Source organism: Eptatretus burgeri, chromosome 3 (genome assembly GCF_056783735.1).
Source record: "Eptatretus burgeri isolate ZD-2024b chromosome 3, Ebu_testis_v1, whole genome shotgun sequence".
NCBI lineage: Eukaryota > Metazoa > Chordata > Myxini > Myxiniformes > Myxinidae > Eptatretus > Eptatretus burgeri.
The window spans coordinates 104,908,626-104,924,124 of NC_140963.1; the positions used below are offsets into that span (position 1 = coordinate 104,908,626).

The following is a 15,499-nucleotide window of genomic DNA, read 5'->3' on the forward strand; positions in this document are numbered from 1 at the left end:
ACAAACTTACCCATAACGTATTCGACGTGTGCTAGCGTTTTAGCCAAATTTTTCATACGTCAGGCATACGCTGGCCAAATTGTCAAGGTGTGACAGGGCCTTAAGCCTCAGGGCATTGGAGTCCACCAATTTTTTTTGGTGTTCAGTCTAGGCTCAGGGAGGAGCTTAGAACGTACCAGAGCACAACCGAACATAAACAGTAGTGGAGAGAGAAATGGTGGGGAGAATACTTTGCAGAACACAAGTTGAGTTTTGGTGGCACGTGCTCATAGATGACATCCAATGCTCCCTGATATGACAATGAAGGCTTTGTACAGGAATTGTTGGAAGCTGAGGAATTACCTTTCTCTGTAGATAATTCCCAGGTGCCTCCCTCCCTTGAAAACCATCTTGTATACGTGTTCGACCCAGGAAAGGTCATTCAGATTTGTAAGTTCAAGGGGCTCCATTCTTGCTCGGATTGTTCTGCTACTCTGTTGTCATTGTGTTTTGCACCTGCTATTACACATCTTAATAAATATAGGTCCAAAATCTTAATTTGCCAATGGCATCAAATTTTGGTTGTTGTGGTGTTCTGTAACTTTATGCTTTTTAACAATACCAAAATGAATATCACTTGTATTTTGCTTTGTCATTCCTCTCCCCATCTAAATCAATCATCAACCTCCTTGCAGGCTTGTCTCATATCAAGGAACATTTGCCAGAAGAAGGTAGCACTGGGATTGTTTATTCTTGTTCGTTGTGTGGCTGCAAGCCTTCCATGCATGCCCATGTTGTGCTGTCCCATCTGGTTGGATTTAAGCATCGCCTCAATTTCCTGGTACGTTTCTCTGTATTTGTTTGAATTGTTGTTTGGCTTCCAGGCCAGTATGGCTGGAAGCCTTTTGTTCTTGATGCGGTTTTTATTTATTCACTCCGCCATATTTTCACTTTTTGTTTTACCATGTTAAAATAATGTGTTACAGGAGATATTTGTTTGAGCACCGTGTTTGGTGTGTATACATTGTGTTGAGTGGGGCCCCATAAGAGTACAACACTTTATAAAGACTTGCCCTCTTGCTTTGTTCAATCACGAGACAATTTGATTTCATTTTTGTGACATGAAACTGGCAGGTTAGCTTCGAGGTATCCACACCCCCCTCTGATCTGTCTTGGCTTGGTTTGAATTTCAGTCCAACTATGAACTCATTCTGATGTTTCACAGGCACGGTGCTCTTCAATGTTGTGTTCTAGATGTTTAACTTGACATTCCATTCCACCTGCTGGCATTAGTTGTTGGATGTTGAAGAATATAGATCCCACGGTGTCTTTCATAAAGTGTCGGTGAACTATTTGCCAGCAGTCGGCACCCTTAACAAATTCCAAATTCCCCCCATGACTCCCATCAGAAAGGCAAAGGCAAACAACCTAATATAATCCTTGAAATGGGGCTGCTTTGTCAGCACTGAACTTGCATTCGAGCAGAACACCAGGAACCAGAAGATACCCCAAATAGTATTAGGCCATGGGCTCGAGGGGGTCCACATGCACCTCCCTCATTTTTAGGTTTCTTTGCCATTTATATATAACCTTGGGTCTATTGAGTTGGAAAAATGATGTTAACAGGAAAAAACTTTGGTCTTAAGATACCCCCCCCCCCATGGACTTTGTTCATGCCCATTTTTCTAACCGTGGTTAGTGAATTTGGGGTCGGGGAAATTGAAATGGCTGTAATTTTGCAACCAATCATTGTAGAATAACAAATGACTGCTTAAAATGTTGGCCATGGTTAGGCCTACAATTCGATGTATAGCTTATGCAAATGCATTCAGTAAATAGGTCACAAGGTCGCGAAATTCGACCCCTGCCTATAATCACGCCCCTTATCAGAAAATTCATCACCAATACCATTCCAAAGGGAATTTCTCAGCCAAAATGGGTTCAAATGGAAGCCAATAGGTCCCCAAGTTAATTATAAGTTTGAAAATGAGGATGCTCTTATTTCTTAAGCCATGGTGTACAACGGTTTTGGACCCATTTTTTAACATGGCCGTTTTTCCACCAAAAAGCATGCAAAATTGCACAAACCCAATCAAAGTCTAATTTTGTCACTTCAAACGATCCAATTTTGACAAATTTTGCATCAAAATATTTATATTGATGATTCCTACCCTTAGATGCATCCCAATGCCCAATGACGTCATTAGTGACGTCATCCGAGGTTAAAAGGCCACACCCATTTTGCAATACAACTGTGTTGTATTTTCCATTGGATGAACTTATATACAGTATACCAATGCCTACAGCAGCACATGCAATTGGATCCATACTTGTATGCCTTTTTAACCCATTTTAACCTTGGTACTATTTATCAGATTGACTGAATTCATCGTGATAAAGCGGTGTTCACCTCACCAGTCTTGTAAATCCTGCCTACAGTCACCCCTTCAGGCGTCACTGTCACTTTCACTATTACTATCTAATCCTATTCCTTCAATGAGATCACTTTCATGGAGTTCACTGTCACTATCACTGTCAATCTGATTCGTCCATGTCGTTCTCAATCGTTTCCTCGAGAATGTCCACCAACTGCCGTGGCATCACCTCACCATCAGTCCACTTTGGCTGCATGATCCCGGTTTCAAACGTCCACCCATGCCTGTCCTTTGGGTTGGGAACAGAAGGCTCTGCAACATGCGCCAGCTTCCATATCCTAACCTGATAGTTGCACCGACACACATGCTGCTCAAGGGCGCTTTGACACTGTGGCAGTGTGGCCAGATCAAAATGGCTGGATTTGCTGAGGGCATTCTTTCCGCCTCACTTTCCTTGCATGACTTTGAATCGGAGTTCATTCACTTGTTTTGACCTTTTGTTGCCGTATAGCATACAAGTAATCCGTTCCAACTCCTCCATCACCTTTTCACCACTTCCCAAGAATCCCCCAATTTGTAGAATTCCCTCTGAAATGATTCATCTGTTTCAATGCCTTTTATTCCCTTCACTTTTACTTTGCCTTTAAAGGCGCTGGTACTGTCACAACCCGTGAACGCATATAGGCCAAGCTGTGCAGTACAAAAGAGAGATGTGCGAGACATAGCCAACTTGGTCACATCGATACAGCGCCTCGTACTGCCCTTGCCCATTTCAAATAGAATATGGATTCCTTCCGAGTATCTCGCGTAATGGAGAAGGATGAAGTAAATGTCTGAATCGGGACTCCTCACGCAAACAAATTTGAACCCCCTATCCTTGGCATACACGCAGTACAAGATCACCTGATAATCCATTTCTTCTTGTGAGTATGCCAAAGACTGGATCTCCTGGCACTTCATAGTTTGTCCATCCGATGTTAACTGATAGGCCAGTCCTTCACAAATGAGTATCACCTCATGACCATTGAGAATGTCGGCTGATGCATCACTGCTCCATGTTGTCAGCAAAACCTGAACGAACTGCGTCTTGTTCTCATCATTGGTGAGAAACATTTTCCAGTCCTTGGGGCGCTTTGTCTTTTCACCACTGATGATGAGTTTGTCACCACAACCCCTCCTATTCCGTGCCACGGCTTTCACAGAGTCCTCCTTGTACATCTCAGTGCTGAAAATAACGGCTGATTGGTGTAGCGCGGAACGTACGGTCGTGCCTAAAAGTTTGCATACACGAGCAGAATACAGTTGGCTTCCATTTATACCTCTTTTCTCAACAATAATCATAATTCTTTCCATTCCTTGAACAATTTCAACTATTCTCCCTTCATTTATATCAAAGGTTTCTGCAACTTTTGTACTTTGGATGATTTTATTCACAGTTTACTTCATGATGTGACAAAAATAGCGGGTCAAAAGTTTACATATAGCACACTGTAATATTGTCTAATACTTTGTTGCATCACCTTTAACCTTTTAGAACTTCAGTCAGTCTTGCAGGATAACCATCAATCAGCTTCTTACAATTCTCTGAAGGTATTTTATCCCATTCTTCTTGACAGTGTTGGTAGAGTTCAGTCAAATTGGTGAGTTTCCTCTTTTGCACTCTCTTTTTCAATTCCGTCCACAAATTCTCCATTGGATTTACGTCCGGGCTTTGAGCTGGCCATTCCAAAACATCAACCTTGTTCTGCTGAAGCCATCCAGCAACCAACTTGGAAGTATGCTTTGGGTCGTTTTCATGTTGGAAGGTCCAGTGACGTCCGAAGTTCTCCTTTTGAGCGGACTGCTTCAGGTTCCCTTGGAGAATTTCCAAGTAGTCTTCCTTCTTCATGGTGCCATCTATCTTATACAGTGCTCCTGGACCACTAGCAGCAAAACATCCCCATAACATGATGCTGCCACCACCATGCATCACCGTGGCTATTGTGTTCTTCGGTTTGAAGGCCTCTCCCTTCTCTCGCCAGATGTACTGTTGGTCATTGTGGCTGAAAAGTTCCATCTTGGTTTCATCAGACCCAAGGACACTCCGCCAGAAGTCTCGATATTTGTCCTTATTCTTTCTTGCATATTTCAGCCTGGCTTTGCAGTGGCATTTTTGAAGGAGGGGCTTCCTTCGTGCTCTGCAGCCTCTTAGTCCGTTTCGGTGCAGGACCCTCTGGATGGTGGACAGTGACACATTCGTCCCTGAAGCCTCTAATTCTTGGCACAGGTGTTTCTTGGTAGTCTTGGGGTTGAAGTGCACCTTTCTGACCAATGCCCTCTCATCGGTTGGTGTCAACTTGGACTTCCGGCCTGATCTTGGAAGGATCTTGGTGGTCCCTATACTTCCGCACAATCGTCTGGACCAGCGTTTCTCAACCTTTTTACCCTTATGGAACCCTTGAAATAGTTTTCATGTCTCAGGGAACCCCTGCATAAAAATTATTATATACCATTATTAATATCTAGCTCTTTTATATTTTTTATCGTAGTTCACGTGGTAAATATAATATTTTTTTTCGGATACCTGGTTTAAGGAAAAAATGACCCCCTTTTTGTCAAATTTATTGGCAACCAGTGCATGTCCGTAGATGCGTGGCCGTACGTGCAAACCCTCCCCCTTCCCCCACCCCGCAAAAAAACTCAAATCGCGTGTCAGAAACAACAACCACACAAGCCGTTCCATCGCTTTCACGTGGCTGTACGTGCAAAAAAAAATAATATATATACTTTAAAACCGCTTGCCAGAAACAACCACACAGGCCGTTCCTTTGCTCTCGCGTGCCCATATGTGCGTGGCCAAAAATGCAAAAAAAAAAAACTTTCAAACAAACACACAGGCCATTCTTTCGCTCTCATAAACGACGACTGGATTGGGGCATTGTGTTTATCTATAAATGCGGATAAGAAATCGAGAAATTATTAGAATACAGTAAGTCATCACTATCCAAAAGTAGTGTGTGCCTGTACGGAATGTTCACATCATTCCACGAGTTATCGCTTGCATTGAAGTAACAACTGCTGTGATACTTCCACACAGAGTTAATTAAAATCAAGTTTACCTCCCTGTCTTTGCTTGCCATGACATTCGCTGCCATTTACCATTGGCACTCCTACCGCACGGTAATTATAATTATTTATAATATATGACGTATTTTTGGAACAATTTTTCTTCAATAAATAAACAAGCAGTCATAGACTGGTACTTACAAAATCGTCAACTTGACCACTGACCTTGTCTAATAAAAGCTGTCTCGAGAGAACGTAGCGACGCAAACCAGAAGTTTCTAAGATGATTCTGTACCAAACCATCAAAAATCGAATGTTTTGGATGTTTGACCTCACTGTGACCTTGACCTTTGACCGATTTTGACCAAAATCTAATCAGCGCTCGCCACCACCCTCCTGAATCACGTGGTTTAATTTGACATTGGTAGCTTCTTCCGTTCTCGAGTTATCTGTACCAAACCATCAAAAATCGAATATTTGACCTTGCTGTGACCTTGACTTTTGACTGATTTTGACCAAAATCTAATCAGCACTAGCCATCACCCTCCTGAATCACTTGGTGTAATTTGACATTGGTAGCTTCTTCCATTCTCGAGTTATCGTTCCAACAAACAAACAAACAAACAGAAACGAAAGGCATCAATATACTTACGAAATCTTTAGATTTCGTAAGTAACAAACAAACAGAAACGGAAGTCATCAATATACTTACGAAATCTTTAGATTTCATAAGTAACAAACAGAAACAGAAGTCATCAATATACTTATGAAATCTTTAGATTTCGTAAGTAACAAGCAGTCACAGACTGGTACTTACGAAATCGTCAACTTGACCTCTGACCTTGTCTAATAAAAGCATGAATCAGTCAGAAGCCCAAGGGGAGCTTGAATTCTGAATTCATTGTGGTCTACGATTTTACACTGTGGTTTGCAGATAATGAGTCCCAGACAAAAACTAGATTTCTTATAAAAATTCCATTTTTTTGTTTTTATTTAAAAAAAAGTGATTTAGTAACAGCAGGATATGCCAGATAATAGATGTATTACTTTTCAGAAGAATCTGATAAAAGACTTATTATTTATTATGTATATATCAGTTATTCATCGCTGTTCCAGAATTTCTACAACCGAGTTTTAAGCGTCCTAAGCGATCGCAAAAACCGAAGACAAAATTAAAATCGAAGTTAAAACGAACTTGTTACGTCGAGCGAAGCAAAAATACAGTGGGACCCGCTTAATAGAATCACTTTGGGCCGGACAAATTTGATTCTAATAAGCGGGTGATTCTAATATCCGAGTTCACCAGAGTTGTGGAGTATCAAGCGGATCAAATGTCGAGTACACATACGGAGACAAATACTCAGCATTTAGTTTGATTTATATGACACACTTGCTCAAAACAATGTAACTTACTACTGAAAATAAAACAATTACACGTACAGTACATATGTACTTTTCAAAGCAAAACAACATAGGTTTGTCGATGAGCCTACTCTGTAATGAAAAAATTGTCGATTGTTGCCTGCTTTAACGAGTCTGTGGCAATGGCGGTGACCTCCTTGTCAAGTTTGCGCAGGAAGGCCATGTCACTGAACCCATGTGATAGCAAACCAAGCCTGATCGTCTTAGCTGCAGACATCATTTCCTTGATGGTCGGGACAGAGATCTCCTCTTCCTCCTCTTCCTCCACTTTAGTGTCGGCGTCATAGTCTGCGTCAGTAGCAATTCCCATTTCGCGTTGGACTGCCGAAACGATGGCTTCGTCTGTGACATCATCGTCTGTGGTTTGGAGAGTGGCGTCCATGTTGACGAAGTCCTGCCATTGGTCGGGATCCATTGGAAGAGGGTTGGCTAACTCGTCGTCGTCATTGCTCTCGACCCTTTCGCCTTCGCTTGCCGCTCCGATGAAAATTCCTCCTTTGCGCCAGCAGTTCACTATGCCGGTAGTCTTCACATCATTCCATGCTGCGTCCGTAAACAGCATAGCGTCGAGGATCGTTATCTTTTTCGCCAAGTCACTCACTGTCATTGCTCCATCCTCGTTGTCAATCTCAGTGAGCACTTTTCGTAGCATGGCACGGCGGTAATGAGCTTTGAATGAACGGATAATTCCCTGATCTAACGGTTGAAGAACAGAGGTTGTGTTCGGCGGGAGAAATGCCACAGTAATGTTCGACAGTTGAAGTGATTGGGGATGTGCCGGACAGCTGTCGATGAGAAGCAACGCTTTCTGGTCATGACACCGAAGCTCACGATTCCACTCATCGAGCCATTCAGTGAAGAGGAAACCTGTCATCCATGCGGAGGAATTGGCTCTGTAGCGAACTGGAATTATTTTGAGGCCTTTGAAACACCGTGGATTCTTGCTTTTCCCAATACCGAAAGGAGGACGCTTAGCACCAGTCATTGAGCAGCAAAAAAGCACCGTGATTCTTTCCTTTGGCTTTTTCCCACCGCAGTGCTGATCTCCCTTGAAAAGGAACGTTCCGTCTGGTAAGGCCCGAAAATACAACCCGGTTTCGTCAGCATTCCAGATCTCATCAGCCGTGAAGCCTTCTACGAGATCCGGAAACACGTGGTCCAGCCATTGTTGTTTCCCTCCTACGTCAGCCGCCACTGCCTCTCCGTGAAGTTTCTTGTGGACGATTCCATGTCTTTTCTTGAACCCGTCAATCCAGCCATTTGGCGCACTGAACTTCTTGTTGTTGAACTTTTTCGCGAACTGGGCCGCTTTCTCCCGCATCAGAGGTCCAGAAAGCAGTGCTTCCTTTTCTCTAGAAGTTTGAATCCACTTGACCATTGCTGATTCGACATCGGGTGCGTTGCCGCTTCGCTTGCGTTTCTGAGAAGAAGACGAATCCACTTGACCTTTCAGAATGGCCTCTCGATCTTTCAGAATCTTGCATAGGATCGGCTGGTTAATTTCCAACTTGTCTGCAGCTTCTCGTTGGCTCATTCTGGGCAAAGCGTCATAGTCCCTCAGGATTTGTGCTTTATCAAAGTTTGAACGATCCGTCCGCTTTCGTTTTCTGTCCATCGTGGAAATGACGACACTCCTAGTGCTTAGACTGCAGCTGTCAGCCGTCTGCCTATCTGTACAATGACTACCGAAATCACTGTAGTGGCATAGCATTATTTTTAGCGTGACGTCAGCCGCCTGGTGGCAAAAGTTGGAACTGTGCGGCCAGTAGGCGCTGAACTGTCGAAGTGGATGGCCAGCAGCTGATTCTATTAAGCGGGTTTTTGATTTCAATAAACGGGAAAAATTGTGTACATTTAGATACAATGGAATCGGTCTCAAAGATTTTGATTCTATTAAGTGGGTCCCACTGTACTCCACTTCTCCGCGCAAAACCTTAACGTCACTCAACGACGCGTCTGCTCGAGCGCAGTGCATCATGGGACGACCCGTGACGCATCGAGTAAAATATTTTTTATACAATCTTAAAACGTCTCCAAAACATCCGATTTTTACCAGAATTTCGACAACCGAGTTTTAAGCGTCCTAAGCGATCGCAAAAACTGAAGACAAAATTAAAATCGAAGTTAAAACGAACTCGTAACGTCGAGCGAAGCAAAAATACTCCACTTCTCCACGCAAAACCTTAACGTCACTCAACGACGCGTCTGCTCGAGCGCACTGCATCATGGGACGACCCGTGACGCATCGAGTGAAATATTTTTTATACAATCTTAAAACGTCTCCAAAACATCCTATTTTTACCAGAATTTCGACAACCGAGTTTTAAGCGTCCTAAGCGATCGCAAAAACCGAAGACAAAATTAAAATCGAAGTTAAAACGATCTCGTAATGTCGAGCGAAGCAAAAATACTCCATTTCTCCACATGAATTTATGGAATTATGTTTGACCTCACTGTGACCTTGACCTTTGACCGATTTTGACCAAAATCTAATCAGCACTAGCCATCACCCTCCTGAATCACGTGGTGTAATTTGACATTGGGAGCTTCTTCCGTTCTCGAGTTATCATGCATACAAACAAACAAACAAACAGAAACGGAAGGCATCAATATACTTACGAAATCTTTAGATTTCGTAAGTAATAATAATAAAAATCGTCTCCATGTACATTGTACACACCTTTGTCTCGTTAGCACCTCTTCATAAGCAACATCGCTGAGGAAACGGCACTTCTTCTTTGTTTCCTCATCCAGGGCAAGAATACAGAGGCTTTTACTGGCCAATTATTCATTTGGCGCCAACGTATTTTGCCTTTTCGCAATGAAAAACACGAAGAGAAGAGAAGAGAAGAGAAGAGAAGAGAAGAGAAGAGAAAAAACCCGTAATGGCGAACGCGGCTGAGTTTCTCTTCCCCATCGACCACGGCTATGCAACAACGCTTCCTGTAATTGGTTGATAAAAAATGGCGGCCATAACTTGGGAAGCACTTGGCCGATTAATATCAAACCTTGAAAAGGCACATCCTCATGTCCCCAGCAATATATCTGGCAAGTTTCAATTAGATCGGACCAGTGGTTGTCGAGAAACAGCGGTCAGACGCACACGCACACGCACACGCACACACGCACACACGCACACACGCACACACGCACACACGCACACACGCACACACGCACACACGCACACGCACACACACACATACCCACAGACACACACACACAGATTGCTGGAATTATAGATAGATGGAAAAAAAAATACTGGTCCTTTATGAAACGTCACACCGAGGTTTTAATTCACAAAAAAAAATGTATATTTTTTGTTTTGTTTGAAAACGTCATATTTGAAAGTGTTTGTCAACCCTGAGTCTGTTTGACAATTAAAAAACACACCTCATGTAACTTGATCAACAAAACTTAAACAAATAAAGCTGAAGCAATAAAGGTAAACAGAAGAACTAACCTAGAGAGACAGAGACAGACAGAGACACTGACAGAGAGACTTCCCGCTAGGAAGCACAGAGAAGATAGATGGACACCCTGCATGCGTTCCTTACTTGAGTCAGTCACTCAATGATACACGAATCCGCGGCGTACAGGACGTCCACGAAGCAGTGAGGGCGGTTTCACACTGACACCATATAGACATCGTTAAATACATTCCCTATGGTTGTTATAATTGTAAATAATATAAGAGGTTGAAGCCTCTATTATAATAACCAAGGAGTTTCCAACAATATGCCGTCCGTGTATAGTAAAATTACGAATATTAAATCAAACAAAAACTACTCAAAAATACATTAGCCTATTTATTACTGTTTCTCGTGGAACTCCAAGCGACCTCTTTCGGAACCCTGGTTGAGAAACACTGGTCTAGACAGATGACCGTGGCACTTCTAGTTGCCCAGATATGGCCCCGAGAGAAGTCCCTGACTTGTGCAACTGGATAATGCTCTTCCTCAGGTCTTGAGAGTATTCTTTTGCCTTTCCCATGCTGGCTCAATTGGAAATAGGACCTGAATAGGAAACCTAGGCCCTTAATACAGCCATGGGAGCAAAATCTGACCTATTACATAACAATTATAATCAGCAGAGAGTGGGAGACACAATGCAAGTGATGGAAGGCCATTTCAGAACATTCTAAGCCTTTCGAAAGCCAATCATGCAGCAAGTCACCTTGGTGTATGTAAACTTATGACCCGCTATTTTTGTTACATCATGAATTAAACTGTGAATAATATCATCCAAAGTACAAAAGTTGCAGAAACCCTTGATATAAACAAGGCAAAATGGTTGAAATTGTTCTAGGAATGGAAAGAATTATGATTATTGTGGAGAAAAGAGGTATAAATGGAAGTCAACTGTATTTTGCTTAAGTGTGTGCAAACTTTTGGGCCCGACTGTAATATCTTGCAAGATATTTCAACGAAGTTCTCTGGGACTTCACGTAAACAATGGAAAATTGCATTTCCATCTTCTGTAATGAGGCTCTCCTTCGGATTACTCGGCAAGTCCGCATCATCACACCCTTTCACAACGTGTTTGAAGCCTTTGGATTTGTCTGTTTTGGCAAGAAATCCATCAGCCAAGCCAATGCTATAGGGGAAAGACGTCAGTGGGTATGTAACTTTTCAAGATCAAGTTTATGATCAGTCTGTGTTTGGGACTTCACTAGTAGCTGGAACGTGATGTTTCCTTGCTGCTTGTACTCGATGGTTTTGTTCTGTGAGGTTGAGAGCTTAACGGAATTGTGCATGTTAGCCACAGTTTTCAAGTTGAAGCATTTGATTGGCTCGAAGAACCCATCCTTCTTCATCAGTCTATTCTCAATGAAGTCCTCCTTTGCTTGCTTACCAGCAGCCTCTGCATGCAGAACATCCTTATCGACTTCTCTTGATGCTGAGGTACCTGGTGAAATGTTGTACAGCTTTTCAGTGTCGGGAACGCTGAAGTAGTTGTTGTAGCATTTGATTTCTTCAATTTCCTTTGCCACCTGCTTCAAGAAATCGTGTCCCACGTCTTATTTCTGCTGCCTGAACATCACGATGTCTGATGCCATTGTCCTCCTCATCAAACATGTCTGCCAGACGGTAGGTAGCCTGGAGGAATTTCGCTCGTTCCTTTGCTGATTTGGTCCATTGTTGGGAGGTGCTGTAACTGGTCTGAATATCACTCAAACCTGCTCCAGTTGAGCCACTGCCACCTTTCGATTTGGCATATTTCATGAAGGCCTCTTCGATGGTTTTGTCGACAGCACACCTACTACCAGGGACAAAGGACCAAGCAATGCTGATGGCCCCTCTTCTTAACAGCTCCACTGCATCAGGGTGTGAATGTTCAATGTTAGCGATAAATATTGAAAAGTATGTTGGGTATCAGACTTCGTTTTGTCCCCCGAAGCTGAAGAATACATCAGGCATGATGCCAAGACATTGTGCGCACACTTTGAAATTGTTCGTCTTAACAGCTTGTAGAAGGGACAGCGTCAGCCACACGTGATCGATATACGTCATCCAGAGGACCGCTGTCTTCCCCTGTTGGCCTGAGCGAATGTTTTCATGAAACTGCATGCACTCAATGTATGAACGAATGCTCTGATCACTCAGCGCAGCATCTTCAGTTACCTTATTGGGGGACTTGGCAAGACTCTCGATTTGGTCCTTGGAAGATTGCAACAACTTCCCGAAAGGCACCCCTACTCCCTGCTTTTCCAAAAATTGGGCCATTATCAGTCTCTCTCGGGCTTCCATCAGAACCTTGTGGCAATTGAGTGACCGGGAGTAGTTCTTTGCAGATGTAACTCCACTTAGGGAACCAGATGATATTAGACCAGCTTCTAGAAGAATGTCGGCAAAACCAGTCCCATCCATCTTTTTCCCCAACATTTTTAACTACCCACAGGTGAGATGGAATGTTCTGATCATGATGATGTGATCTTCATAGCGTCTTGTATTGCTCCATACAAGAGGGTATGCTTTCATCCATACTCCTAGGTCAAGCGTTTTGATAACATAGCGCTGTCTAACCTCTTTTGAAGCTTCTTCTGAGTATCGTAGGCATTCCTGCACTGCTCTGATATCCGTGATGGGATGAGGCATGACCGGGTAATACTCAACTGTCATCAGTCGTGATGGCACTTCACCGGTCAATGAGACATAGCCTCCCCAGTCAGGCACTCCCTGTGTTCTCGTGGCACTGTGGAGACGAATCAGGATCCAGAGGAGATCTTTCATCATCTGGTTGGTGTGTGCTTCATCGCCCCCATCGATTAGCTTGGTGACAATTTAATATTGTGGACATTTACGTTTTCCCATGTAACAATCTGGGAGTTCTGGTTCGGGTATCAATTTCATTGATCTCTGCCCTGTCCTCGATGTGCTGTCTATCGCTGGCTGTGTTCCTCCGGTATCTTCACCTTGAACTGGTGTGACCTCCTGCAGCATGACCACATGGGATCGATGGACACTCCCAGCCCCACACAGTTCGTTGACAAAAGCATCAAAGTCTGAATGAGACACAAAGGGGCAGGATGGATTTCGTACGATATTGAGAGTCAGTAAGCTCGAAGTACTGTCCACTGCGACTGCAAGTGCTGTCTCCAGTTCTAGGAGAAATGAGTGGTTCTCACAATGTCCTAGATGGTTTAGGATTATAATCAGCTCCTTCTTCATCAGTCTATTCTTAATTAGGATTAATTAGTATTTAGGATTAATATTATAATAGATTATAATAGATTATAATCAGATAATTATCAGCTCGGCACTGCGGAACATGTGTCTTCGGGCCATTCCAAGAACAACATGTTTAGGCAACTTCCATTTGCCATCGTTAGCAGCACGGCATATGTCCTGACCGACAGAGTTGACTAAGCGGCCTGTCCTCCTACACGGTGTTTTTTTCTCCAGAAACAAAATTGGTGAGGAACTTTTCTAACAACTGAGGGAGAACATAAGGAGTAGAATTCAGATCATTTACAGTTCGTGGCCATGGCATTTCGTCAACATCCTTAAATCAGCTTATGATTCCATTCCTCAGGGCATCGGCAACCTCTTTGATCTTTTCGTTCTGTCCAAGTTGGTAACTTGACTTTATCGCTTCCCTAATGTCCATTTTCTGGTTGAACACTAAGTAAGAACTGAATCGACAATCTGCCCCAATAGGACAAAACCCCAGAAGTCCCTGGTAATCCTGCTTTTCAAGTTTTGACTTCAGCTTTTCACCCTGATAGTTTGGATTTGGAAAGGGAGTTTCATTGAGGCGTGAAATATAAATTTCACGCAACTCACTCAGTCGAACAACTCTCCAGGCGAGTACAACAATTTCGTTGATTACTGAACACACATTTGTAAAAGCGTCTCGGTGCGCTCTCTCCAGGGCTGCTTGTTGCAGGACATTTTCGTTGTCTTGCGATCTTCCCTTGTTATGTCTGGACAATTGACATAGTTTCTGCGGCATGAGGGATGATATTTGGCCTCACAGGCAAAGAGATCAAAGTCAGAAATTCTCCTGAGAAGGTCAGTCTCCCTTTTGCTCAGCCAATTTAACGACAGTTTCACCTCCCCCACGCTCGAAGACCTTCGTGTCTTCAGTTGTCCACAATCCTTTAACTTTAACTTTCTTTCTTCCTTGTTTATTACAGAACAAACTGTAATAAACAAGAGTTACAAGAGTTTTGTCTTTGTCAATGGATGACCTTCTGGGCTCCCTCGAATGGCTAGTTGATGGTTGCTTATCTGCAGGAACCTCCTTGAGACGCTGAAGATTCGCTGTAAATCGTGGGTAGCATGCACGATGATGCCCATGGTTATCTTCACATACCTCTGGTATCTGTGCGCAAATGTCATTCATCCGCTTATGGAGATTCGGAAGGCTGCAACAGTCTTTGCTCCTTCACCGATAGGATCTTTTTGGAGTGTTCTGTTGAATCCTTTGTATTCTTGATGAACGTGAACTCATCCAATTTTGGATCTTTTGCATGGATAATGCAGACTCCCATCTCCTCGCCTGAACCATCATCCACCTTCCTCTTTTTTCTGCGTTCCATGGTACATTTCTAGCCAATACCTAAAAAGAAACACAAACAAATTTTGTAAAAACAAAGGGGAGGAATCATCAATACAAATATTTTAATACCAAATTTGTCAAAATTGGATCGTTTGAAGTGACGAAATTAGACTTTAATTGGGTTTGTGCAATTTTGCATGCTTTTTGGTGGAAAAACGGCCATGTTAAAAAATCTACGGTCTAACGGTAAAAAAAAAAAACGGTCTAAAACCGTTGTACTTAAGAAATAAGAGCATCCTCATTTTCAAACTTGTAATCAACTTGGGTACCTATTAGCTTCCATTTAAACCCATTTTGGCTGAGAAATTCCCTTTGGAATGGTTTGGGTGATGAATTTTCTGAGAAGGGAATGATTTTAGGCAGGGGTCAAATTTCGTGACTTTTTGACCTCTGTTGACCTATTTACTGAATGCATTTGCATAAGCTATACATCGAATTGTAGGCCTAGCCAAGGCCAACATGTTAAGGGGTCATTTGTTATTCTACAATGATTGGTTGCAAAGTTACAGCCATTTCAATTTCCCCTACCCCAAATTCACTACCTGCGGTTAGAAAAATGGGCGTGAACAAAAAGTCCAGTCTGGATTGAGGGTATCTTGAGACCCAAGTTTTTTTCC

General features: G+C 42.9%; 1 protein-coding gene and 1 pseudogene across 1 annotated transcript in view; one reads left to right on the top strand and one right to left on the bottom strand.

The window, feature by feature from the left end:
• Window positions 1-15,499, top strand: part of LOC147030578 (uncharacterized) — a 263,534-nt gene that overhangs the window by 34,633 nt on the left and 213,402 nt on the right. The window contains 1 exon segment of the mRNA XM_085872191.1: window positions 675-820. Within this exon segment, the coding sequence (XP_085728317.1) occupies window positions 675-820 (146 nt within the window).
• On the bottom strand, window positions 2,515-12,043 carry LOC147030579 (uncharacterized; annotated as a pseudogene).